We start from the raw sequence: 27,106 nt of genomic DNA on the forward strand, positions 1-27,106 counted from the left end.
TCATTTCTGTAAATGCACTTTATTAGACAAAACATTTTGTCACACTTAAGCTTTTCTGTGACGGCAAGCTACAAAATAATTTCAGAACCAGAATATGTGACACATTTAAAAAAACATTCTTTCTAACTGACCTTGACATTAAAAATGTCAAAACCATGTATTAGCAAACATTTAGTCAACAATGTGTGCATGGTTTTAGACAGATAAAATGAGAACAAACTCCTCCCATCAGCTGCTCATTTGTACCTTTGACAAAAACCCACCAAAGTAGACATGGGCATTGGCATTCTTCCTGTCTCTTGTCATGGCAAAGAGGAGTATTGTAGGAGTACAGTCACGGTTCCACATGTGGCATGAGATACTTAAAAATTGACAGAAAATGGGCAGTGTCTTCCTCACAGGACTACAAATGGACCTCTTGGCGGTAGTGGTGGTGGTGGCGGCGTCTGAGCGGATGAGTCGGATGAGGACCCATGGACGCTCAGCCTGAGGATCACCTCTCCACAGCTTCTGATGAGGAAACTTCAGTTACCTGCGGCCAGTTTGGTTTAGTGATGTGAACATCAGTAGGAGGCTTTCATCACTCCGATATCATTAACAGGATTCCACATTAAAAACAGTCATGTAGTTTCTAGCCTTTAGATGGGTAAAGGCAATGTTAGGATCTATTACTGCCTTATAGGGCGGCACTCACACTGCTTTTTTCACCTCCAGAGTGTATTTCAAAGTAGTGAGTGTTAAAAACATGCAAGATAGAAACTGATTGTGTACATATTGTTGCTATGATACGTTATATTTGGCTAAATCGCTAGCTTCCTGACTTCGCTAAGGCAGGCAAGCAAGCTAACGAACGACCCATTGTTGAAAAAAACACAACCTCAAAACTATTTTAATGCTTTTTTTCTGCTTGCGCCCCGCTTTCATAAATGCGAGGCGCATTGTAACGGAAACAATTTAATATGAGCGCCCTGAGGTGAAAAAAACATGTCAGTCTGGTGCCCAAGGGATGAAGCCACTATACGAACCCAACCTTACCTTTCAGTGAGCAGTGAAAGCACAAAATTATTGGCAGTCATGGACAGTCTCTCTGCTTGCGTGTTTTCTCACAGGTTAAATCAGCTGACAGACTGTGCTGTAAATCTAATCACTCATAATATGGGGGAGCCTAGGAGAATGTTTTGTTTTCTCAAAGCATCTGTTTCTGTCTGCATCGGAGAGTAACAGGAACACGTGCGTCTATCTGCACCATGGAGCTAGACTTACCTCTCCAGGCGGTTCACCACCTCTCTGACGGTGTTGATCAGGCTCTCGTGCTCCTGGGGGTTGGTCAGAATGAGGCTGTGCAGCTTTTTCATGTAGGTGTCGATGGAGTCCACTGTGGGCATCTCTCCACTGCCTACAGATCCAGAGAACAGTCAGGGTGACGCAGGGGCCAAGCGATAAGAAGCGGTTTGTGAATAATGTGGTGGATTATTAAAGCTGCCTAAGCCAAGTGCCTGAGACGATGCAGTATGATTGAATTTCATCTTTATTGCTAACCTCACCTAGGCGTTGATTAAGCATTAAGTGCCTACAGGCCACCTTCACTGACATACAACTCATGGTGAGCAGAAGGATTCAAATCTAGGCTGCAGTTCACAGAAAGAGAGAGAGTAAAAAGAAAGAAAGAAAGAAAGAAAGAAAGAAAGAAAGAAAAAGCCCCTTTGGGGGAGCTGAAGGCAGGCCAGGCAGGCCATTGGCATCTCCAATCCTCAAAGAAAGGAGACCTCAAGTGCAAAAGCCAAATTGTTCATGACGCATTAACATTACAAGCCCCCTGAGATGCAGCAATGTCCTTCAGCTGCACACTTTCAAAGTCAGACAACGCAGAAAACACAGAATTCCAGGGTTAATTATTAATTCATCCTATAACCAATTCCCTAACACTAGCATTAACATTTGAACTACCTCTGCCAGTGAAGCTGGCAGTAATGACTGCAGTGGGTTATCATGAATAAAAGATGTCCTCCTGGCAGACCTTCCTTATCCCCCTCAAGCTCTGCCCCGGTGCAGCAGATGTGCAAGCCACGCTGAGGAGCCTTGAGCACAGACCGCACATCTGTACCGGACAGCAGGGCAGGCCTGGTGCCAACAAAACCTGTCCAGCTACAGTACAGTGCGCGCGCACACACACACACACGCACGCACACACACATGGTACACGTGGTCATAATCCACGTGATAAATCAGAGAGTGCTTACAAGCAAAACAAAGAGAAGTGCAGCACTTGTGCTTGCGTGTGTATGTGTGTTTATGTGTACACATAAAGCCAGATGGAATTCTCTGTGACAATTGTGCAAGTGAAAGCTTGAATGTTAAGCTATTGATAGTCATGATAATTCTGTATACATGTAAGTTATGTAAAGCTATTGATACACTGTGCATCTGTATGTGTCTGTATGTGAAATACCATGTGTGCATGTGCATTCACGTGTGTGTGTGTGTATGCACTGTGTGTATATGTGTGAGTGTGTGTGTGTGTGCGTGTGTGTACCTGGCAGAGGGTACTGGGAGAAGCTGCCAGTGAGCGCCTGCCTCAGCGTCTCCAGGTGCTGCTGCAGCATGCCGTTGCGTCCACGCTCTTGCATCAGGTCGCCCTCCAGGCGCTCCACGGCGCTGCGCATGCTCTCCACGTGCTTCTGCAGCGCCGCGTTGCGCTCCTCGTACTCCATGTTGGTCTTACGCAGCTGCCGCATCTCCGCCTCGCGCGCTGAGGGGATTGGGGGGTGGAGGGGGGAGTGGTGAGGGAAGAGGACCGGAGGGCCACAGAGGAACAAGTCAGAGAATCTCAAAAGAGCTCAAAGGAGCTTTCACAGGAACTCTGCACCAAAGAGAACTGTATTCGGTGTGGAGATGTTAGTCCTTTTTACCATTTGAGGTGACTTGATGTAGGGGATTCAAAGTAGATGGGTGTGTGCTACTACCTAGTGTACATGCATGTGATGTGTGTTGTGTGTACGTGCATGTGTGAAGGTGGTTCAAAGTAGGCAGGTGTGTGCTACTACCAGTGGTGGAGGAAGTACTGAACCTCAGTACTTAAGTAAAAGTACAAATACACAGAGAAATATTTACTTTAGTAAAAGTAAAAGTACCACAATGACAACCCTACTTAAGTAAAAGTAAAAAGTACCTGCTTTTAAATGTACTTTAAGTATTAAAAGTAAAAGTATTTGCATAATAATTTATTCTCTTAATATCTATATTCTAAAAGGAAAAATCAGTATGGGCTGTGGCATTTTAATTCAGCTAGTTTTAGGTTATACTCGACTAGATAGTTTTAAGTTAATGCAATTGTGCTTACCATCTGTGGCGCAGTTTACATTCTGACCTACAATTCTAGAGACTGTAATTCTGGTTATCTACTAGGGTGATCTGCTGAGTAATCTCATTCAGCAAAACACGAGAGCCTGAAGTTTAACGGGTAGACAAGGGAAACGTGGGTGGATCGTAATGCCAATTATGCTGATTGAACAGAAAAGTTGCTGAGAAAGGTGTCTTTATGATTAAGTTCAGTTTCACTTGGCGCAGACGATAGACATTGAATGAGCTCACGTTACTACCCCCCATTGAAGGCTATGCATCTTTATTTAATCACACACAATTAAGGAATATTTCCTAATCTGGAAAATGTTACGTTTTTCCGCCACCGGTTCATTAATAGTCTACCATTCATTTGTGCCGCAAAAATGATCAGACGACGGTGACAGAAGCATGGGCATAGCCTGTAACTTCGCTGATCCGCTGATAGCAATCTCATCGGAGAGGAGGCCCTAACGCTACAGATAACAGACAGAGAAAGGCACAGAACACAGTTGTACGTACAGTGTAGCCATGGGTCTGGTGAATATAGCCTACGAATGCAGATGGCTACAAGCTCACGCTTTGCCTGGTCTAGACTAGAAGCTTATGTTTCTAAGAATGCACGTAAGCGCTCCAGAATCTTTGGTAGCAACCCCCGGTAAAACAAACGGTTTGTCAGAGAGAAAAAAAAAAACTGATCATAAAATGTATCATAAAAAAGGAACGATGGTGTTGTAGAAATGTAGCGGAGTAAAAGTACAGATAATTGCTGTAAAATGTAACAAAGTAAAAGACAAAAGTATGCACTATAAATTTTACTTAAGTAAAGTACAAATACACAGAGAAATATTTACTTTAGTAAAAGTAAAAGTACCACAATGACAACCCTACTTAAGTAAAAGTAAAAAGTACCTGCTTTTAAATGTACTTTTAAGTATTAAAAGTAAAAAGTATTTGCATAATAATTTATTCTCTTAATATCTATATTCTAAAAGGAAAAATCAGTATGGGCTGTGGCATTTTAATTCAGCTAGTTTTAGGTTATACTCGACTAGATAGTTTTAAGTTAATGCAATTGTGCTTACCATCTGTGGCATGTTTACATTCTGACCTACAATTCTAGAGACTGTAATTCTGGTTATCTACTAGGGTGATCTGCTGAGTAATCTCATTCAGCAAAACACGAGAGCCTGAAGTTTAACGGGGTAGACAAAGGAAGCGTCGGGTGGATCGTAATGCCAATTATGCTGATTGAACAGAAAAGTTGCTGAGAAAGGTGTCTTTATGATTAAGTTCAGTTTCACTTGGCGCAGACGCATAGACATTGAATGGCTCCGTTACTACCCCCTATTGAAGGCTATGCATCTTTATTTAATCACACACAATTAAGGAATATTTCCTAATCTGGAAAATGTTACGTTTTTCCGGCCACCGGTTCATTAATAGTCTACCATTCATTTGTGCCGCAAATGATCAGGCGTGGTGACAGAAGCATGGGCATAGCCTGTAACTTCGGCTGATCCGGAGGATAGCAATCTCATCGGAGAGGAGGCCCTAACGCTGCAGATAACAGACAGAGAAAGGCACAGAACACAGTTGCATGTACAGTGTAGCCATGGGTCTGGTGAATATAGCCTACCGAATGCAGATGGCTACAAGCTCCGCGCTTTGCCTGGTCTAGACTAGAAGCTTATGTTTCTAAGAATGCACGTGGCCCAGAATCTTTGGTAGCAACCCCCGTAAAACAAGCGTGTTTGTCAGAGAAAAAAAAACTGATCATAAAATGTATCATAAAAAGGAACGATGGTGTTGTAGAAATGTAGCGGAGTAAAAGTACAGATAATTGCTGTAAAATGTAACAAAGTAAAAGACAAAAGTATGCACTATAAATTTTACTTAAGTAAAGTACAAATCACGTGGAAAATTTACTTAAGTACAGTAACGAAGTATTTGTACCGTTACATTCCACCTAGGCTACTACCAAATGTGTATGTGTGTGATATGTGTGTATGAGTGTGAAGGTGGTTTAAAAGTAGGCAGGTGTGTACTCCTAGTGTGTGTGTGTGTGTGTGTGTGTGTGTGTGTGTGTGTGTGTGTGTGTGTGCGCACATGTGTGTCCGTGCTCAGGTACTTACATTTGCTGTGGTTGAGAAACTCCTCTGTGAAGATGGGGATATCAAACACAGACCTGTCCTTCCCTTCAGCGTCTTTCTATCAGGCGAGGCGGAGGTGGGGGTGGGGTGAGGGGGGTGTTGGGGAGTAGAAAGACAGTAATGAAGAAAAATCGAGGGGATGAGAGCCCAAAGATGATGAGAAATCTGATTGCTGTGAACAATGCCAGACTGCAAGTGTCACATACAGATAGCTATCGGCAACAGAGAAAAAAAAGTTTCAAAACTCCAAATCTTTTATGTCTTGCTGATGGAGCCTGTTCCATACTTCAGAGCAAAATTGCACCCATCCGTCCCCGTTGCCTGACTATGCTCATATATCACTGCTAACTTCACCCTGGTGTCTTCACGGATGGACTAAAGCCCTCTGCTGAGTTAAATCCAGAGCACTGCCACACTGCCTGGCCCACAGTCTCATAGCGAGCTATGATGCAAAAAAGGTCATTTCATCACTCTGGGGCAATTAATCTCCTTCAGAGGCCAGGAATGAAGCTGACACCTGCTCAGACACAGAGAGTGACAGAGAGAGAGAGAGAGTGAGAGTGTGTGTGTGTGTGAGTGAGTGAATGAGAGAGAGAGATTCCTCACAAACCTAACAAATTACTTGCATGACAGGCCCTTTGGTCCTGCAAAAACATTTTGGGACATCAGTGCATATTATAGCTGTATGTCAACAGACACTTCTATGGAACCACCCTGGCCTGCGTTACATAAACTGCTGACAGACTGAAGCCGAGGATCCTTAATCACATTGCTTAACTCCATAAAATTGACTTATGCTCCAAACAGCATTTTAACAGCTGAAGACTCAGAGACACTGTGCCAAGGCTCCTTAATCCAGCTTTTAGGGCCGCTGCAATTAGAAACTTAATTTGTAGCAAACACTCTGGCCAGGCTCGAAAAGATTTCACAGCAAGGAGGGGAGAAACCGGAGCCGTATACTGGATTTATTCAGGCACTTTTAGTCCCCAGTACATTTTTTTATGGGGGCAGAGCAGAGAAGTACAACGCCTTACCTCGTGAAGAGACTCACTGGCTACCTGGCGGCCAACATCTGTGAGGCAGGAAAAGCATACAGAGAGGCTCTGGGTGATTCATCATGTCTACTGTAAAGCACGTCCTTTCAATACATCTTGAAGTGATTGGGAATGAATCACGTAGACGTTATCTGGCTGGCGAGCCAAAGGGGATATTTCAGCCATGGGGCCCCAAAATGCAGACCAGAAGCCTTTCGGAGATGTAGGAATAAAACTACAGCATTCTAATAACAGCATGATGAATTCAATTCAATTCACTTTATTAATTTATAAACTTTATTGCATTCTGGCAAGACAGCACCACTTTAAGCCCTGGCATAAATGTTTTTTCGGGTCTGATATGTGAACTTTGAGAAATAAACCCCTTGATTATGCAGATCTTTTGCATTTGTGAGTGCATGGGGCCTCAGACTGAGCAGTCTTACAATCAGATAAGTGACTGAGTGGCTTCGGGGGAAGCAGCTGGCTGTGCTGAGATGCCATGGTGAGCGAGTAGTGGGAGGAGTGTGAGAGAATTTGACTTTTGGGCCACCGTACCTCCCCTGTGCCTCTTGCCCTTCTGTTTCTCCTGCACCTTCCGGGTGTAGTGCTTGTAGGCCTCCGTCTTCTGGTACTTTTCCAGCTCTTGCATGTAACGCTCCTTATCCTTCTCCGCTTCGTCAAGATAACGCTGCCGACACAAAGAAAGAGTGAGAGTGTTTGTGTTGGGTTTCTGAATGTAAGTGTTTGTGTGCATGAGATAGAAATACAGGGTTTGATTGGAGAGCCAACATAAAGACACCCCACCAGACACCCCACCCAAAAAAAAACACTCGCAGAGACAGCCCTCACCTAGACTTTCATATCTGATTTCTCAACAGTAAACGAAAGAGTGGCGTGAGGTAAAGTTGTATACAACATGACACAGTTATTTGAGCCTGCTTGGTTTACACAGGTCTAATGATCTTATCAACTAAATACAACTTAATACCATTGAGGGATAAGGAGAGCCTACTCTTAAGCAATTTATTTAATTCATTAGCAAACCTTTTCAAACCAGGAGCACACCAGAGTAATTTATGCTTGTCCGGGCTTGCACTATTCTTGGCTTTCCCAGAGCCTACTGAATCTGATATATACCTGAGATCTAACTGAAGTCTTTGGTTAAGTAATGAACATGAAACTTTTTTTTTTCCATTACCTAATCTGACCACAGTGTTCGCATGAAAATGAGGAAATTCAATTTAGCAGTCAGCATTTGGCCAGCAGATCAAAAAAATAAATCTTGCTGTTCATTGATCACTCGAAATTGAACTCGAACTGCCCTTTGTGGCAGTTGGCCACCTAATGGCATCTCTTTATCGGTTCATTCATCTGAGGGCTGAGGAGAATTTCAGAGAATGATTTCATTAAAGCTCTTCCAGGCCATTGCTCTAAAAACAGCAACAGTGATTTCCAGAGAGATTACATTTGAGCAATTTCTCTAACCCAAGGCATGTTGACCTGAAGCAAATATTTTCCACAAAAAAGAGATTTTATGGAGCACTACCAAGCACATTCCTACACAAAGAGAGACAACAGAAGTGGGAAATGCATAAGCCTTTTTTCTGTAATGTTAAGGGAAGGTAAGAGTAGATGAGGCCTTGCGACTCTCCTAACCACCCTACTTGCTTCTCGTCCGGCGGAAGCTTGCTCCACTCATTGCCCAGCATGCGGGTGATCTCGGGGAAGGGCACGTCGGGTCTCTCCGCCCTCAGCTGCTCGCGACGGTCATTCATGAAGCGCACGTAGCCCGTCAGCGGGGCCTTGGGCGCATTGCTGTCCTTCACAGGCTTCTTCCGCTTCCGTCCTTTGGTCCAGCTTGTGCGTCTGGGCTTCTGTGTGGAACCAAACAAGTAACCCTTATAGGCCCTCAAGAAACTTAGAACCTCCTAACATTTACAAACAACAACTGTGTTAAACATCACATTATGTAGTTAAGAATAATACCCAACAATTGGAAAACTATCATAATCCTACCTCTTAGCAGCAATACCAAAATAGTGTGCCGTGAAACAACACAGGAAAAAGGCAATCATGCAACACAGACAAATGGGTGCAATTACTTTTTCAGGCTGGATATTCAGCAGGATATAAAGGCTATAAGTACATCTGATCAGTCCAAGTAGAAAACGCTCTACTCCTTGATTGATTGACAGATAGACAGATAGATAGATAGATAGATAGATAGATAGATAGAGACAAAACTATACAGGTACACACTGAGGCCGTTTTCCTTGAGTGAAAAGCCACAGTCCAGTGTCTTACCTCTTCTCCATTTCTCTGGCTGCTGTTATCTGTGTTGGCACCAGGCGAGCCAGTCTGCTCCTCCATGGCCTTCTCCTCTATCCACAAGACCAGACAAGTCCTGCTGGGCAAAAATGGCTGATGAGGGTATGAAATGAATGAGTGTAGGTGTGTGTGTGTGAGGATGGGTGTGTGTTGGCACATCCACTAGCATGGATCGGACTGAAACTATGTCAGAAATCTATACCAACACTGTCTGGGCTATATTCAGATAAGACCCAGATGTTGAGGATTCATGAACAAGCTGTTCTTGGTCTTTACCTGTAAGGAACATATATGTCTGGGGGTTTGGTAAATGGATGCCAGGTGAAAGACACATCTTTGGTACAGACACATTAAATGAGAAGTGATTTACTGAGAAACTAGCTTGCAGATACTGTTTGTGTGTGTGTGTGTGTGTACTTGTGCACCTACATGCTGACAGTGTACTCATTTGAAACGTCGACACAATAATCATTTTACATAATCAGCGGATGACATAATCTACATGCCAAAACATCCTATTGTTTTTAATTAACATGATGATTCATTTATTGTTTGGGAAGGGAGACTAATGGCTTGTTGATAGAATGACTAGTAGCTTGGAACCCATCCAAGGCAGGTTTTTTTTTTTTTTTTTTAAAAATCAGAATCCAAAATAGACACGACAGATTGCTTTGTCATATACTGAATGAGAATACTGAAGCCCATCAAATTTTGACACGACTTTTCATTTTGAACACCTAAGCTTAACAGCTCTCTCTCGCTCTCTCTCTCTCGATGTCATCCTCTCATCTGACATGAAACTTTTGACATGAAAATTGCCCATCTTTGCTACCTGCGGCTATTTCTTAAACGCATCTGGAAGTCTCTTAGTCTTCTCCTTTTTAATCTGACAGTGTGACCACTAAACCCTTCTTTCCACCCCGCTGCTGCTGTGCGTTGCCAGATAGTGTTTTCCTCTGACACACAAATGCTGTCCAGAGGAGCGGTGGCGGCAGTAAAAAGTTTCACATTCAGTGCTGGTGGAAAAAAACAGTCCCCCTTCAGAGTGCAGCCGGGGCCACATTTCCTCTCGGGTCACCGTACCCTGGCTGCAACCGAGAACTGGGGTGGCTTTGTGCATTTCCTGAACACGAGACACGGCAGAGACCAGTAGCACGGCTACAAAACAGTTCAGACACAGCGAAAGAGACACCAAGCTGAATGCACTACACTGTTGGCTTTCAAAGGAAAGCAGCGACAGAGCCTGCGGACCCGAGAACGAGATTCGCTGATTGAATTCAACATGGTGGCCCCTGAATGAGAAAAATCAGACCCCTGTGTGAACGGCTGCGGGACAATTCTGTGCTTTAGTCAGGGTCAGGGGTTTTGTTACAGGTCTCAAACAGCCAAGACCACAAGCAAATACAACTCCAACCATTGTCACTATGTTTTTTCACCTCTGACCCCTAAATCCCCACTCAGAGTCAAGCAGACACATTGTGGCTCTCTCCATCCAGTCATTCAATACTGTGGGAAAAGTAAAACGAAAGCTAGAAGATGGAGAAAAGTAAGGTCAGGCAAGCAGGCGCATGCCAAAAAGCATTCCATTTTCATTTTGCATTGCAAATGAAATGCATGTCCAACAGAATTGTTCACTTGGTCCACCATGGAATTTCCATGGCATTTTGGATCCTGCCAAAAGTGCTGATAATAAGGAGCAACAGCTTGGATGATCAACTCAAAAGCAGTTAGGGTGGTTTGACATGCAGGAGGCAGCAGCATGAAACAATTACTTGATTGCTGCAGTTAAAACTTCCCTTTTGGGGTGATTAGCTGTGGAATCTCAGGCAGCAGCTGCGTGTTAAAACCCTGCACGTATAGGAACCAGATATCAGTAAAGAATACTAGTACAGCAGTGCCCTCTACTGTGCTAAGTGTACATAACATTGTTATTGCAACTAATCAGTGGTTGTGAATGAAAAAGCAAACATATTATCCATAATGTGGGGCACGTTTCGGCATTTCTGTTGATAATCTTAACATTTAAACATAAAGACATGCTAAAAAGTAGGGTGAGGACCAGAAAGATTAACAATGAGGAATCGATATGCTGAAACTGTTCGACTGAATTTGTTCAAACAAAACAAGCAAAGGGTCAAAACACACATGATCTTGCACTAGCCTAGTCATTAAAGTGTTCTCATGCAGAATAATGTTAACTTCGAATATATGTAAATATCAAGGCTAGGGTCATCTTTTGGGACGTTTGCCAAACTATACGCTGTAATTTTCTGTAACACAGTAATGCCCAATTACAAGTAACATTAACAAACTAATTTAGCTAGGCATATATTTAGGCATATAATTGCAGCAGCTGGTAGCAAATATTCCTATTGAGTATTTGACAGAATCCATTTAGGGCAATCGCTTTCAAATGCTGGACACAGTTAAGAAATCAACTGGCCCCATGGTATCGTGAAATTGACATGCCAGCAACTAGACAGTTAAAGGCCTGAAGCTAACGCTAGTTAGCGACAGCTATGTACGTTCACACTGCGGCAACCAAATGCAATGACATAATCGACACTATTGGTAAAATTATGAAACCGTTTGATCTGTATCGTAGCTAAGTCACGGATAAAGGTTTAACCGGGTGCAATTGTCTACGATTATTTCCAAGCTATGGTTATGGATCCAAATAAAGGGCAAGCTAATGTTCGCTAGAAATTCAGCTAACTTAACGTTATCTGGATAGAAGCTAGCTAGCACTAGGACTAACGTTAGCACAAAGTTAGAATATAAAACCCCAGTCGGTCCAAAGTATGTTCCCATAAGCGTTGACGTTGCTTTTGTCTAATGAAGCAAGGTATTTGACTGATCAGTGGTCCCATCAGATGGTACCATCATTAATCCAACTACATGACTGTTACAGCTAACGTTAATGGTAGCCTTAGCAAGCAATAGCCTATCTTCCTATTGGTAACTAGCCTAGCATAATGATGATGGTCGATTTCCTTTATCTACATTTCCATTGCCTGTTAAATATACCGTCATATTGTTCTATAAAATAAACGTTAGAGTTTCACACTGACCTGTCTCAGTCGTGTTTAGGGCTAGGGCAGGTAAAATATCAGTCAAGGAACTTCAGAAATCAAAACAATACAAGAAGACGCGCATTGAAGTCGCAGCTGCCAGCACAAACCGAGGGGATGTTAAAAAAAATCCAATATTACAATAGACTATGCTGCGCAGTTCTACATAGAGCGTCTCTTCAAAACTGTATTATTACCGTATATGAGAGATTGTATAGACCCTTTCAACAATAAAAACAAAAACAATGCTTGAACGTTCTATTTGGTTCCAGATGACACGCTGTATTCGTCTATTTAGAACTTGGTTCTCAAAGCGGGGTCCAGGGACCCCCAGGGATCTGCAGCACATTGTCAGGTGGTCCCTGACAATGTTTGCTACAAAATATGAAATTGTCTTATATGGCGAAAAATGCTACAGTATCAGTATTTGCCAGAATTAAGCCAATTGGCAGACATTTGAAAGGATACAAAGGGGAGAGTGATATTGTGTGGTGATTTTAATGCACATAGTACATTGTGGGGGGATAAGAATGATGTCAATGGGGATGTGATGTTAGAATTTATGGATGAGGAAGAATTAGTTTGTCTGAATGATGGCTCAGGTACTAGGTTGGATATTGTTAGGGGACATAATCAGCAATAGACCTCACATTAGCTACAATGTCATTAGCAGACAAGTGTGAATGGGAGGTATTGAAGGATAACGCTATAGGTAGTGACCACTTCCCTATTAAAATTCAAGTAGGATGGAAGTTGCAATTGAGCATGAAGTCAAAAATGAGAGATATTAGAGAAAGCAGATTGGGACACATTTAGAGAGATTAGTGATGAGATGCTGTCAGTAATAGTTATCAATAAAGATATTGAAAGTTTATGCAAAGAAAGATTAGTGGCATAATCAGTGCTGCAAGTTTAGCCATTTCTAACCCAAACCCAAGAATTTAAGTAAAATATGGTGGTCTAATGAATGCAAAAAAGCAATTAAAGATAGGAACAAAGCTTTTAGAGTTTTGAAAAGAACAAATAATTTCCAAAACTTAATTAAGTTTAAGGAATCTCAAGCAGTTAAGGAACACTATAAGGGATACTAAGAATGGTTGCTGGAGAAGGTTCTGTGACTCTGTAGGAAGAACTACTCAAGTGGAGAGAGTTTGGGGAATGATAAAGAAAATGAAAGGGAGTGGAAAATAATATGGATATCCTGTGTTGCATGAAGGTCAAAATGTAATAACTAAGTAGCATTGGCAAAGCAGAGATAATTGCAAAGGCTCCGAGTAAGGTACATAGTAACCTAATGAAAATCTTAGCCAACAGGAAAAGGGAGCAAGAGCAGAAACAATTGAAAAATATAAACATAATATTTGAGAATGAAGTTGTGATAGGAGGGGTGTTGGATGAATTAATCACATTAACCGAACTCAATAATGCTCTGAGAAAGTTAGGTAAATCTTCACCAGGGGAGGATGGGATTTGTTATGCTATGTTGGAAAACTTAACTGACAAAGGTAAGGAAGTGTTATTGTCTCTTTACAATAAGGTATGGGCAGAGGGAATTATTCCAAGGGCATGGAGAGAATATATAATAATCCCTATTAAAAACCTGGGAAAGATCCAAAGATTCCTAAAACTACAGGCCAATAGCACTTACATCTCAAATGGGGAAAACAATGGAAAGAATAATAAATGACAGGCTTATATATAGTTGAGACTAAAGGATTGATACAAAATTATCAGAGTGGTTTTAGAAGAGGTAGAGGTACTATGGATCTTTTAGTATTTTTGAAGGATGCATAACACGATCTCAAGTGAATAAGGAGTCAGTGGTGGCTGTCTTTTGTGATATTGAGAAAGCATACGACATGATCTGGAAGGAAGGACTCAGGTAGAAAATGGTATCCCGCAAGGGAGTATTATCAGTATTGTTCTCCATCATGATAAATTACATTTTTAAGGAAGTGGAGAATTTTGTAGCATTGTTGTGCAGATGATGGGGCTTTATGGAAAAGAGGGAGGAATGTTGAATTTGTGGTGAATAAGATACAGCAAGCAGTTGATGTAGTGGATAAATGGTCTATTAGATTGGGGTTTTAGAATCTCAATTGATAAGACCAAAACAATGTTTTTTTCAAGAAAGAAATTGGCTAAGGAAATAAAAGTGAAGTTATCCTGAGTTAGAAAGGGTTGATTCCTTTAAATACTTGGCCATATGGTTTGATCAAAAATTAACATGGGCAGTGCATATTCAAAAAATCATTGATAAATGCAAGAATGTAATGAGATGTCTATGCGGAGTGGAGTGGGGAGCAAGTACCTGCTCTAAGAACAATTTATACAGAATTGATCAGGTCTGTATTTGACTATGGTTGCATAATATATGGCTCTGCAGCCAAAACATGGCTGAGTAAGTTGGATGTGATCCAAAATCAGGCGGTAAGGTTATGCTTTGGTGCTGTCAAAACCACACCAGTGACAGCTATCCAGGTGGAGATGGGAGAAATGCCTCTTCACCTTAGAAGAGATCAGCTAGCCCGTGTGTATTGGGCAAACTTGAGAGGTCATAATGAAGATCATATGTCAGTCAGTTTTGAAGCAATGCCAAGAGCGTGGAAACGCTCAAGTCAGAAGTTTTGGTTGGGTCATCAATGATAAAGTAAACAAAATGGCGTTTAATGAATTAAAAATAAGTCCCACTGTACCTTTCCCAGCTACTCCACCATGTGTTTCTAAGGAGGTGTCTTTGAGATTATTAGAAGGAAAACAAGATAATGACATGGACAAATACAGGGTGCAGAGCTATTTAATGGAGAGGTATAGTGAGGATATAAGATAACTATATATACAGATGCATCTAAACTAACTGATAAAAGAATGGGGGTTGCTTATGTCATCCCAAAGTTTAAAATTAAAGTTGGTAAAAGAATCAGTGATTTAGCAGTTTACACAGCGGAATTGATTGCTGTGTGCCAAGGAAGGCAGTAATTGCTTCAGATTCCAGCTCAGCTTTGATCAGTATCAAAATGTTTCAGTCACAGTCAAGGCAGGACATTGTGTATGACATACTGCAAGTTGCAAAAAATCTGATAAAGTCAGGAATTATTATAACTCTGGTATGGGTACCAGCTCATTTAGGAGTTGTAGGAAATGAGTTAGCAGATAAAAGTGCCAAGCAAGCAGCTGGAAATTCTAATATAAATATAGTAAACTCCAGCAAAGCTAGCCTGGCCTTGCCTTCCTACGTACTTCTACTCGATTTTCATCTCCCTCCATGACTCCATCTGGGATTCTGGCCATTGGCCTCGCTCGCAACGAGCAATTCGACCCCGAGCCAATTAGTGAGCAGGAGGCGGGAGTTGTGAGAGACGACGTCAAGATTCTGCGCTGTGTTTGAATAGACCTCTCCAGAACAAGTCCCGCCTCCGTAACTTCCGTATCCATCCAACTTCCGGTCGTCAAATGTCTATGGGAAATAACATGGCGTTTCGAAAGATCGTACCTGTCAAACTCTGTAGGTGACAAAGTAGAAAAAGCTGGTGGGCGATTGGCCTACACACTACCACTGGATTTTTTGATTGTCGGTGCCGTTTAAGTAGTAAAATCAAGTTTCCACTGGATTTTTTGATTCACAACCTAACGTGGATGGTCATTTTCACGTGTGCATGCGTTTTCAGTGGTCTATAAATGTAAATCGCGCTATTCATAACATGACTTATTTGGTTTGACTGTGCGAGTTTGTTGGCTGTTATTGAGATATTTGAAAAGAAAGAAATTGCCAACAAAGACACTAAAGACATGTGAGATGAGATTTTTTTTTTCACGCAGATAATGATAAGCAGACTAGGAATCAGAGGCTGAATCGTGATTGAGTCGATTTTGCATTGCATGACCTTGATCAGAACAGTAACGTTTTCAGAATGTATTAACAACCTATCAAACATGATGATTTCACGCAGGGTTAGTGCCACCTCCGTAGACAGGCTCTGGTGTCACAAACTCCATTTCGTTGAAGACAAACTATGAAACATTGCCGTTGCTATGCAACCTTGACTGGGGGAGTCTGAAGCTTAGTGCTTCTTACTGATATATTTCTACTTTAACGGCACGACAATCAAAAAACGCAGTGGAAACTAAATGGCAAAAGTGTGTAGGCCAATCGGCCCACCATTCTTTTCTACTTCGCCACCTACAGATGTTTTACCGGTATGATATTTCGAAACGCCATGTTATTTCCCATAGACATTCGACGCCCGGAAGTTGGATGGATACGGAAGTTACGGAGGCGGGACTTATTCCGGAGAGGTCTATTGTTGTCCTCGAGGAGTTGGCAATGGCATAAGATAATGAAGCAATTCAGTCCGTGCTGTATACGCTTCCAAATATTCAGGAATTGAAGTCCGAACAAAAGGATTGTTTAACACATTTTATTTCGGGCAAAGATGTCGTGGCCCTACTCCACCTGCGTGAAGCTGGCCCCCCATGTTATTCAAAAATGATTAAAAACACTGCTATTCGTTTGTGCTACGTTTGTGTCGGTTTGTGCCAGGTTTGTGCTAGGTTTCTGCTGATTTGTGCCGTTAAAAGAAACATTTGTGCTACTATGTTTTCTAAGTTATTATGGTTTATTTATTACTCGCGTGACGTCACCAGCCCCTCATCAATGTCCAAAACTCACCAGAATGGTCTCAATCATTTGTGCTGATTTGTGCCGTTAAAAATAACATTTGTGTAGCTATGTTTTTAAAGTTATCACGCTTTGTTACAGGTGTGACGTCATCCAGCCACTTATCAGTGTCCAAATCTCCTCAAAATAGTTGTGATGGCTTTGGCTACGTGCGTGCTGATTTGTGCCATTTAAAGAAACGTGTGTGTATGCAGAAGTTGCCCAGCAGTTGTAGCTTATGCTAGACACAGGGCTCTCAAGTTTTGAAGTTTGCAAGGAGTGAGACTTTGTTTCTCGGGGGGAGGCCTCATTGGCACAGTGCCACGCCCCCTCCCTCTGATCGAAGTACATGAAAGTCCTACGTCCAAAGATTAACAATCTTTGCTACGTCTGCTTGAACTACTCGTGGCGCCACGCCCCCTCCCCCCCGATCAACAGACCCACCCTCCACATGTCCCATCGACCCAGCTTCATGAGAGAGCACAAATTCCATTATTTCAAACATACTCTTGAACAGTGGTGGTTCTGTCCGTGTGTGTGTGTGTGTGTGTGTGTGTGTGTGTGTGTTTTATGAGTGATGTGTGTTGTAAGTGTTTGTGGCAGATTTTGATGCCTTGATGACTGATAATGGGGGCTCCCATTTAAAAACACTGTGGTTCAATGTCAGCCATTTTCACAGTCATGAGGCCATCCTTAAAAAAATATTCTTGTTTGCAGTAACAGCCAAAAAAAAAAAAAAAAAAATGGGTCGGTCAGTATTTTCAGTATTTTTTTTTTTCAAGATTCAAAGTAAAAAAAAAAGTACAATTTTGGTCATGGTGATTACGTAGGTATGAATTTAAACAAATGTGCATACTGACGTGACGTAACTGACTGGGTCCTCAACCCGTGCCTTCAGGCGCATCACTGCAAACCTCAATCTGATGCAGGTTATTTAGACCAGCCTTTCTCAAACTTCTTTGACCTGAGGCCCAGTCATGGTAGACTTTGGGGTCATAGGGCTCATCTACACGTACCCAACCCCACTCCCTCCCAATAAAATTGTCATTATCATTATCACAATCATTCTTCTCAGTGTATTATACAGTCTATGCTCTGTTTCTACGGAAGTTCCAAAAATCAACATTGTTCTATTAAGTGTCGTTAAACAATTAAATAGCATTCAACAGGTTGAAGCGGAGCTTTGATACCAACGTTATCGATTAGTTTCAGTTTCTCTCGCGCAGACGCCTGCATTGAATGAACGCTCATACCACCACTTTATTGCATGGCTCCATGTTTAATGACATCGATAGCAGAAACGTTTGTTTTCTTTTTTTGTCAGTCCGCGGTATCTTGATCAACTGCGCAGCAAATTATCAGACGAAGCACCGGGCCTAATTTCACTCCACGACTCCGCGGACCATCAGTCTCCTACGACGGAGTATTAGGGCCACACATGAAGGAAAAAATATTTTTGCCATGACGAAATTAAACTCGACACGTCGAGATTAAAGTAGATATGATATTTCAACTTTATTCTCGAAATGTCGAGTTTAATGTTGACATGGCGACTTTAAAGTCGACATTAAATTTCAACTTTATTCTCGAAATGTCGAGTTTAACGTCGACATGTCGACTTTAAAGTCAACATGTCGAGTTTAATCTCGCCATGGCAAAAATATTTTTTCTCTTCATGTGTGGCCCTAATACTCCGTCGTACGATTGAAAGGGAGGACTAGGCCTAATGAAACAATGCAACAAGGCAACAATGATTCAGAGTGTTCGAGTGCAACAATGATTAGACATAGGCCTATATCATGTGGACAAAACATAGAACATATTAACCTCACGTTGCTCAGCCAAATACTTTGCTGTTAGGTCCTTATCAATGAGTTACAGGCGTAAATCGATGGTCAAAAGTAGCCTAAACGTCATAGCGGTTTATTTATTTATTGTAGGCCTATTATTAAAGTGTTGTTTTTCATCGAAAGGTTCAACTTCATGCTTACGCTCTCCCCAATCCTAGACTTTCACGTTGCTTGTTTGTAATGGATGCAAAACAGCCTATTGCTGAATGTCTATGGAGGGACGAATGAAGCTGTCCTCCCGACCACTGTAGGCTAGTAGCCTACATGCACACATATGTACACAAAGTGCATAAATAAAGTGCATGCACACATATTCTCTCACGGGATCAAAATAGTATATATGCTTAGGCTATACCTGTGTTTCTAGCCTCCTATAATGATTGCAGGTGAGACATGGAAAAGCAGTTTTAGAAAAATGAGTTTTGCCATGTTATCCTATGGAGAGTGACGCCTGTGGGTCATAAAGGGCAGTTATTTGGATGTGCAGTGGCCTTAACCACATAAAACAGAGTGAAATAACATTTTGTATAGAAACATTATATCATTGGATACATATATTTTTCTAGCTATTTAGCCTAAACGGCATAGTGCATGGTATTTCCATAACCGCGAGACAGCACTTCACGATGACGGCAATGACAGTTAACAGACAAGACACAATCTATCTGAATATCTGCAATCTAGCAATCTATCTGAAATAACACCTATTTGAAGCCCATTTTTCATGTAACATATTGTGTATTAGTGTTGGCTACATAGCTTAAACTGTGTTTAAACAGTAGGGCCTATTGCGAGTTTAATGTCAGCATGTCGACTTTAGTTAATTAAGTCGACACGTCGAGATTAAAGTAGATATGATATTTCAACTTTATTCTCGAAATGTCGAGTTTAATGTCGACATGTCGACTTTAAAGTAGACATGTCGAGTTTAATCTCGCCATGGCAAAAATATTTTTTTTTCTTTATGTGTGGCCCTAATACTCCGTCGATAGTCTCCACGTTGCGGACCCACATCAATACAAAACTATTTCCTGATTGGTTGAGAAATCCTATTTTCTGATTGGCCGATAGGTTAGTAACTGAACAGCAGCTCTCTGAGCTGAATGAGCACAGACGGCAACGTTGTGTGACATGTTTGTAAAATATAGCCCTTAGAAATTTCTGTGCGGGCAAGTTAATAATTTCGGAGTGAGAAATGCCATGTGTGGCGTGTGAGCGTGTGAAGTCATTGAAATGCGTGTGTCTCACCCAGCAGCAGGCCACCGTGGATATATGAAACTTTACAAACAGCAAAAACAGAAAGGAAGGAGGCAGCAAAGCAGTTATTTCAGATGGACAAGAGCTAAATTGGTAGCCTAGAAATCTAGACGCACCCTTAATTTGCTCAGCCTGTACGTCTAGTAGCAAACCATAGGAATTTCTATTGGCTGACGCCGTGGACGTCATCCAATCACAGCGCTCTTTTGTTAGAGTCTTAAGGCGGGCTTAACAGGATGACGACAGTCCTACAACGGTGAACAACAAGGAAGGTGGCTATGGCGAACGAAGAGCGGTTGTTTGAATCGGCGTTGGCGTCAACTTTGGAGGAGTTGGACTTGTGCTTTTCTTTGAAAGTTGAGCAACACAATGCACTTAAGTCATTCCTTTCAAAGAAGGATGTATTTGCCGTTTTGCCGACCGGATACGGATATGGTCGTAGCGCTGGCCTATTGCATGCCTAGGCAGTTTGAAAGACAATTCTCTGCCCGCCCCTCGGATTAAGCGAGGTGAATGGGTCAATTCCAGACTATACATTTCAATGATATAGGATGGCCTGCCAGGCTACTAAATTGGTATGTTTGTCAAAATAATGTTTAAACATTAAAGTCATACGACAGTAGGCCTATACTAAAACTAAAGGTATATTTGTAGCCTTTTAAGCACTTTATAAAGTTGACTAAATTATTAGGCTACTCTTTAGCTATAAGAAACAGCTTCCTTGCACTTGTGTTTTCTGCTCAGGAGAAACATTTGGTAGGCTACAGTTTGGGACGATTTGGCCAGTGTGTGTGAGACTGATGTCATGCGCATAGCATATAGAACTTGGTAGGCTAATGTAAAAATATAGTTACAGAAAACACATTGATGGACTGGGCACCACGTGTAATAAACATAGGAGAAATGTCGGCTCAATCAGCACAAACGATTGGGTATAGGCCTAGGTTTGGACATTGATGGAGGGGCTGGGTGATGAGCCACAATTGCTGGACAAGGCCGCTGTACAATTTACATAGCCTACCCTACAAACGTTTAGGCTATTTAAATCACACAAATCACAAATCAGCACGCACGTAGCACAAATGATCGCGGCTATTTTGAGGAGATTTGGACACTGATGATGGGCTGAATGACGTCACACATGTAACAAAGCGTGTTAACTTAAACATAGCTGCAGAAATGTTATTTTTAACGGCACAAATCAGCACAAACATAGCAAAACTCACCATTTTGGTGAGTTTTGGACATTGATGGGGGGCTGGTGACGTCACGAGTAATAAATAAACCATAATAACTAAGAAAACATAGTAGCACAAATGTTTCTTTTAACGGCACAAATCAGCACAAACCTAGCACAAACATTGAGCTCATTTTGGGAAGATTTGGACATTGATGGGGGGGCTGAGTGACGTCACATGTGTAACAAATAACGTGGAATATCTTAAAAAGCATAGTAGTACAAATGTTACTTTTAACGGCACAAATGAGCACAAACGTATCACAAACGATTGAGACTATTTTAGGGAAATTTGGACAAGTGGGGGGGCTGAGTGATGTCACTGGCCAGAAAATGTAAAGTTTAATTACTTAAAACCCTTAACAGCACAAACGATCATTTTTACGGCACAAACCGGCTCAAACGTAGCACAAACGAATAGCAGTGTTTTTAATCATTTTTGAGTAACATGGGGGGCCAGCTTCACACAGGCCCCTACTCCCTACGGGATTTGGGAAAAGTTTGATTTGTATCGCGCAGTAGCCTTGATATTAAATTACAGCATGTGCGGCAGACCCGGTATGAATGAAGCTGCGTGTTTTTAATGATCACATCTAGCTTTGACAATTGTGATGATATTGTAGCGCCGAGGCTATTTGCCCCCATGTTGGCCTTTCCCGTGTTCCTATTGTCTTCTGTTTTCCCGACGTGTGCGCGTGTGTGCGAGTGTTTTGGTGAATTCATGGCACTTCGGAATGACAAGGACCGCCCCCGTGACTTTGTTTTTCCCACAGCAAGTGTTCATGTGCTTTGCCGTCGGAATGTGTGACAAACACGGATGCCACAACAAAGGTTAAAACATACTCACTAATCCTAAATAAACAACTACAACAAATTCCCAAGTTCACATTAAAACTGTTGGACACAAAAGGCCACATGGACTATAAACGAACTACAACGTGACGACAAAAGTAATGACGAGCCCCTAACTGAGCAACAGCAAAATCTAGCCCCAGTTTCCGACCTCTGACTCATACATTACGTGACGTGATTGATGCGGAATGATGATGTTTTCACTGGGAAAAAGGGTTTTCCGAAGCCCATGAACACTAAGATTGTGTCTCCGTCTCCCTCCTGTGTCATAGATTGTGTCAATGTGTTCTGATGTGTTTTGATTGGGGGAGGTGTCCGGGAGGGAATATTTAGGGGTTCAGATAGGTTAGCGATTGATAAAGGGAGGGAATAGAATAGGGGGTTCTAAGACGTCTAGTAAGTTTAGTCATGGTGCATTCATGGCACTTCGGAATGACAAGGACCGCCCCCGTGGCTACTTTGTTTTTCCCACAGCAAGTGTTCATGTGCTTTGCCATCGGAATGTGTGACAAACACGAATGCCACAACAAAGGTTAAAGCGATGGTTTGGAGTCATTTCACCCTAGGGTCCTTTGCACCATGACCCCGAGCCAAACACCTGCTATCTTCCTCCCTCTATGGCTACGTCTGAGCCCGCTAGCATAGCAACATGCTAACACATTAGCTCCGCGCACCAGAGCGTTTGAGTGCACGTACCGACACGGGAGAGGTATGACTGAACTCGTGAAAGTTAAGGTAAGAACATATATTACTACTGACATTGGGTGGCGTGTTCCTTTAAGGTCGAACTTTTGTATAATCGTTGGAGTAGGTCTGTCATCGTGTCATACGGAACTGATTTTGCCTAACGTGCCTGTGTGGGAGAGAGAGAGACTCGTCGTGGGGGTTGCCTGACAACAATAGTTAGCCTATGTTAGCTCGACCCAAAGGTTCAACCAAAAATAGGCGAGCATTATACTTTTAGCTCTCTGTCTGGTTTGACCATGGATTCAATAAGGCACCGGAGCTGTGCTGATTTGGAAGCGTCTTTCATGTTGAGGTTACAACACTCCATAATTTAGCTTTAGGCCTGTCACGTCCCACTATCTAGGGGTGTTGTGGGACATAGACAAATAATAGGAGACGGACAATAATGAAAGTATAATTCAACAATATTTATTTACAAAAAATTATAAGCCTAAGAAAAATACGGACGAACGAAAAATAAGGCTGCCCAAACGAAAGGCCTCCAAAAGTAGGCCCAGGTAATCCCCAGCCTTCTCCTCGACTCTCACTCGGGGACCAGGCAGGAGTGACAGCGACGGCCAAGAAACAGAGCGCGTGGCTTGCGCAGCGGAGCAGAGCGGTGTAGCGTGGCATTGTAGCGGCCAACCCAAATTCCTAGAACGCGCGCCCTGTGACGTAGGAGGCCCCCTTTTAAAGGGCGGAAACCCAATCACAGTTCACGGCAATTAGTAGTAGTTTGCCCACCGGATCGTCTGAAATTAACAGAACACAAGACACAAAGAGAACAAGCAGACAGAAACACAGAACACATGCAGACGTAACAAAGAGTACAAGCAGACAGAAACACAAAACACATACAGACGTAACAGGCCTTTTAGGCCTATTAGTTCCCAGCATGCATTGAAAGTCAGTTGCCGCATTTATTGTTTTGATTTTAAACTATGGTTGAAACAGTTTAGCCTTCTCTTGCTGGTGTTTTGAACAATAACATGACGGGATATGCCCATTGAAAATGGTTTAGTTAGGCTAGTTTATTGTGAAGAAAGACACCGTAAACGTGAAAGTAATAGGTATAACCTGGTATAAATATCCAGCTGATTCTTTGCCCTAATAACTTGGAGGGGATGCAGTTATCGCTATCGCTGGCATGAGGTAAGCATCTCAAGCACCTGTCACTCATAAATAGCTGGAAAAATAGTAATAATTAATGAGTGACAATTAGATTTCAGATATGCACTTTGTCTCTCTCCTATCCGAGGCTGATGTATCTCTCGAATGAAATCATGCTCAGTAGGCTTTGTTTTTTCTCTGCTCGAGTTTTAAAGATGGCTAAAGGAACGTTCCAGCGCTGTCAAGAAAACTTTCCTGAATGACCTTGAGGGAACGTTAGCAGCGAACGTTGCCGCATCCTTCAGCGAACGTCTGTGGAGCGTTCCCCGAGATGAAAATTGTTTGCTGGGAAGAGCCCATTACATTTTGGGGAAGTTCCACAAATTATTTTTCACTCTTGGCAAGTGCAGTGCAATTTTACATTAACATTGCGAGATGTAGAGGGAGAGCAGCTTCACAGAAGAGAACTTCTGACGGCAAATTTGAGGAAAAGTTGGTAAACCACCCTTCTTACCTAATTTGAGGGTGCTGATTCTGAATATTTTGTTTACCAAGCTCAATTCTGAGTTCTAAGCCGCATAATCAGCATTTTAACATAAATTAGCGATTATTTTTGCTTATTTTTCCCTAAATTGGGTTGAAAGTAATCACTAAAACCAAATAAAAGTGTTCTCTAAATACATGTTTGAGCATTAAAGAAGCCATACTATAGTTTATTAACTTATTTAATGGGAACATGATTACAGTTAACATGTAAAACATTCTAATCAAAACACAACCATATTTTTTATTGCTAACACATAGTGAGTCACTCGTGGTGTTTAATGCATTTCATCACAATAACAAATTGCACAGATAACCTTCAACTCAGAATATATCCTACAGTACATATGAACTTAGATAGCGGGAATAAGCCTAATGCAGAACTGCATCTACCGTCAGCAACAACCGACAAGTAAAAAACATTTTACTTCTAGTAACACTGGATTTGGTATGTGTGTTTGCCTCCATACTAGAGCTTGATAATGTGCTCTTCTAATATGCCATTGAGCAGCATCACTTGTGGTAGAGCCTCCGATTCTCGACATCTAGAAAACAGAGTGGCTCTGTCATAGTGTTGTCACCATACCAAAATTATGACTTCGATACAATACCTGCCATCTTGATACTCGATACTGAAACGATATCCAAATCCTAAAATATCTGGAAAAGAAAGGACGCAGGCCTCCTCCAAGTGTATTGAGTCATTTGTGTTAAATTTGTTGCACTTTTGGTCAATTCTGGGTTTTAAACTTCTAAACTTCCTACATAATTATTATTTTTGTAGTCAGTAAAATAGTAGTTTTGTGTGATTAAGTCCTTTATTGTTTGTTATAGCTCATTTATATTGTGTGATGTTTTGGGCAATAAATTACCTTTAAATAGCCAAAGTAGGCTAGATCAAGGTCAGTGTTCAAATTACTGCTTGCAAATCCTTAATGCTATGCAGAAGAGCCTAATCTTTAGGCCATCTGATGTAGGATACCCTAGGCCTTCCTGTGTTTATGGGATTTCTTTGACAGTTGCAAAGGGAAAAAAGTGAAGATAGTCTTCTTTGCTCCCAGTGTAATTTTATAAGTACGTTTCAGCCACTCTTTGGGTCTTATTCAGATAGGCCTACACCATTATTACATTACATTACATTACACTTGGCTGACACATTTTTAACCAAAGCAGCTAACAACATGGTAACAGGTAAGTTTTAAAGCAATTCTCTCAACAATTTTAGGACAATTTAGAAATGGTAGAGTACAGTAAGAATACTGTAAGTGCATCAGTGAGTGCTGTTTTTAAACAGTTGAGTGTCAGTTTAAGACGGGTGGTAAGTGCTAGGATCAGCAAGACTTGTTGTAAGTGGTGCTATGAAAGGAGATGTTCTCTAAAGAGCTGGGTCTTCAGTAGTTTTTTTAAAATGGAGAGGGATGACCCTGCCCTTGTAGGAACTGGCAGTGTTCCACCAACGAGGAACAACAGATGAGAAAAGTTTGGATTGGCCTGAGCATATCTGTTGCAAATATCTGTGTGCATTCCTACATTAGGTCTATTTCTTTGATAGTCAACATCATTTGCTACCACATAACAAATACCAAATAACAATACAAAAGTTTCTTACAAACTTTCCTGCATACTTCTTAAATGTGCTGCAGTCAGATGGGTGTCCTAAAGACATAACTAGATCTTGAGCATCTATTACCAGTGTTGAATGAGCAGTTTTTTCAGTGATCACTACTGGACATTCCACATTGCTAGACAGCACTTGAGTGAGGATGACTTATTTCCACTTCACAAATAACCATCGCTATCTGCAGTAGCTACAGTACAGGGACATTAATCAGTTCATAGCTGAGGATTTGTCCTAGGTCCACTTCCCTTTCAGCATCATATGCACTAATGATGCACTGGAGAATGTTTCTTTTTGTTGCACTATAAAGGATATCTTGTCTAAATTTTTTGCAAATAATGCAATCTCTATATCACTCTTCAGCAACCCTCAAACATGCACACTCTTACATTTTTTTTTCATGGGTGAAATTTGAATGATAGGAAAGAGCACCAGTGATATGTTTTAACTAGGCAAGCTCAGTCGCCTTTAAAGTAAAAAAAAATACAGTGTAAATCCTCTGTAAAGACTCACAACTGCAATAGTTAGTGACAAAGTACTTTCTACAGAAAAATGAGCAGTCACCTACTATTCTATCAATTTATTATCAAGGAATCTATTTTGCTTCTAAACGTCATACTGAATTTTAGCTATTACTTCAATTTATATTTTAATTTTAGCTTATTTTCATTTGCTACTTGAGGGTCATTTGGGTAATTCCTGTCCTGTCCTACAACATATCTGATACATAAAGAATTTATTAATGCCTTATTGTTTGCAATTCCTATGATATCTGATGGCAAAACCAAAAAGTATGTGAATTATGCTAATTAGCAAAAATTGAGCTTGGTAAACAAATTTTTTGAATTCAGCACCCTCAAATTGTGTGAAATAGCCCCTTTACTGACTTTTCCTCAAATTTGCCAACAGGACTTTTTCTGAACGTTCGTTAGCTATCTGCTCTCCCTCTAATGGGGAATTTGCCCCTTGGAGGTCTGCACTCACCCAGTGTCCTTTTAGCTGCATTTTGTTTTGAGTGCTTTATTACTAATCTATGCTTAGTCCTAGCTTGTTATGTACAGTCATAGTTTGAGAAACATGTAGCCAATTTTGAGCAGTTAATTTGTGAAATTGGGGCAGCTATGGAATAACGTTTCTCCCCCATGGTAACCACACGCAAATTGTCAACATTAAAATAGTCATAGCACATTAGAATGTAGTATTTGTTTTCTCTGCTAGTGTTAACTTTGCTGCTTACTGTGTGCTGATTACTTCCATATATGCCCCATTGGGAAAGTAAAACTAATTTGTCCCCCATGTTTTTGTAACTTTTATCTTTCTCCGAACAC

At 41.5% G+C, this 27,106-nt stretch overlaps 1 protein-coding gene across 4 annotated transcripts; it reads right to left on the bottom strand.

The window, feature by feature from the left end:
- Positions 1–12,217, bottom strand: hmg20a (high mobility group 20A). Of its 4 annotated transcripts, none has more exons than XM_048257059.1 (9): positions 11,929–12,217; positions 8,834–8,933; positions 8,194–8,403; positions 7,085–7,217; positions 6,527–6,564; positions 5,475–5,550; positions 2,534–2,749; positions 1,264–1,396; positions 1–507 (listed from the first exon to the last, which is right to left on the bottom strand). In XM_048257059.1, exons 2-9 carry the CDS (start codon positions 8,897–8,899, stop codon positions 396–398), a joined length of 984 nt encoding a protein of 327 aa, XP_048113016.1. In that variant the 5' UTR covers positions 8,900–8,933; positions 11,929–12,217; the 3' UTR covers positions 1–395. The 4 variants fall into 4 exon arrangements, with proteins under 4 accessions (XP_048113016.1, XP_048113015.1, XP_048113017.1 ...); XM_048257058.1 differs by having other exon boundaries at positions 1–510; positions 11,929–12,211; XM_048257060.1 differs by having other exon boundaries at positions 396–532.
- Between the last annotated feature and the right edge of the window lie 14,889 nt (positions 12,218–27,106).

This window comes from Alosa alosa, chromosome 11, assembly GCF_017589495.1.
Source record: "Alosa alosa isolate M-15738 ecotype Scorff River chromosome 11, AALO_Geno_1.1, whole genome shotgun sequence".
In the NCBI taxonomy this organism is placed as follows: domain Eukaryota; kingdom Metazoa; phylum Chordata; class Actinopteri; order Clupeiformes; family Clupeidae; genus Alosa; species Alosa alosa.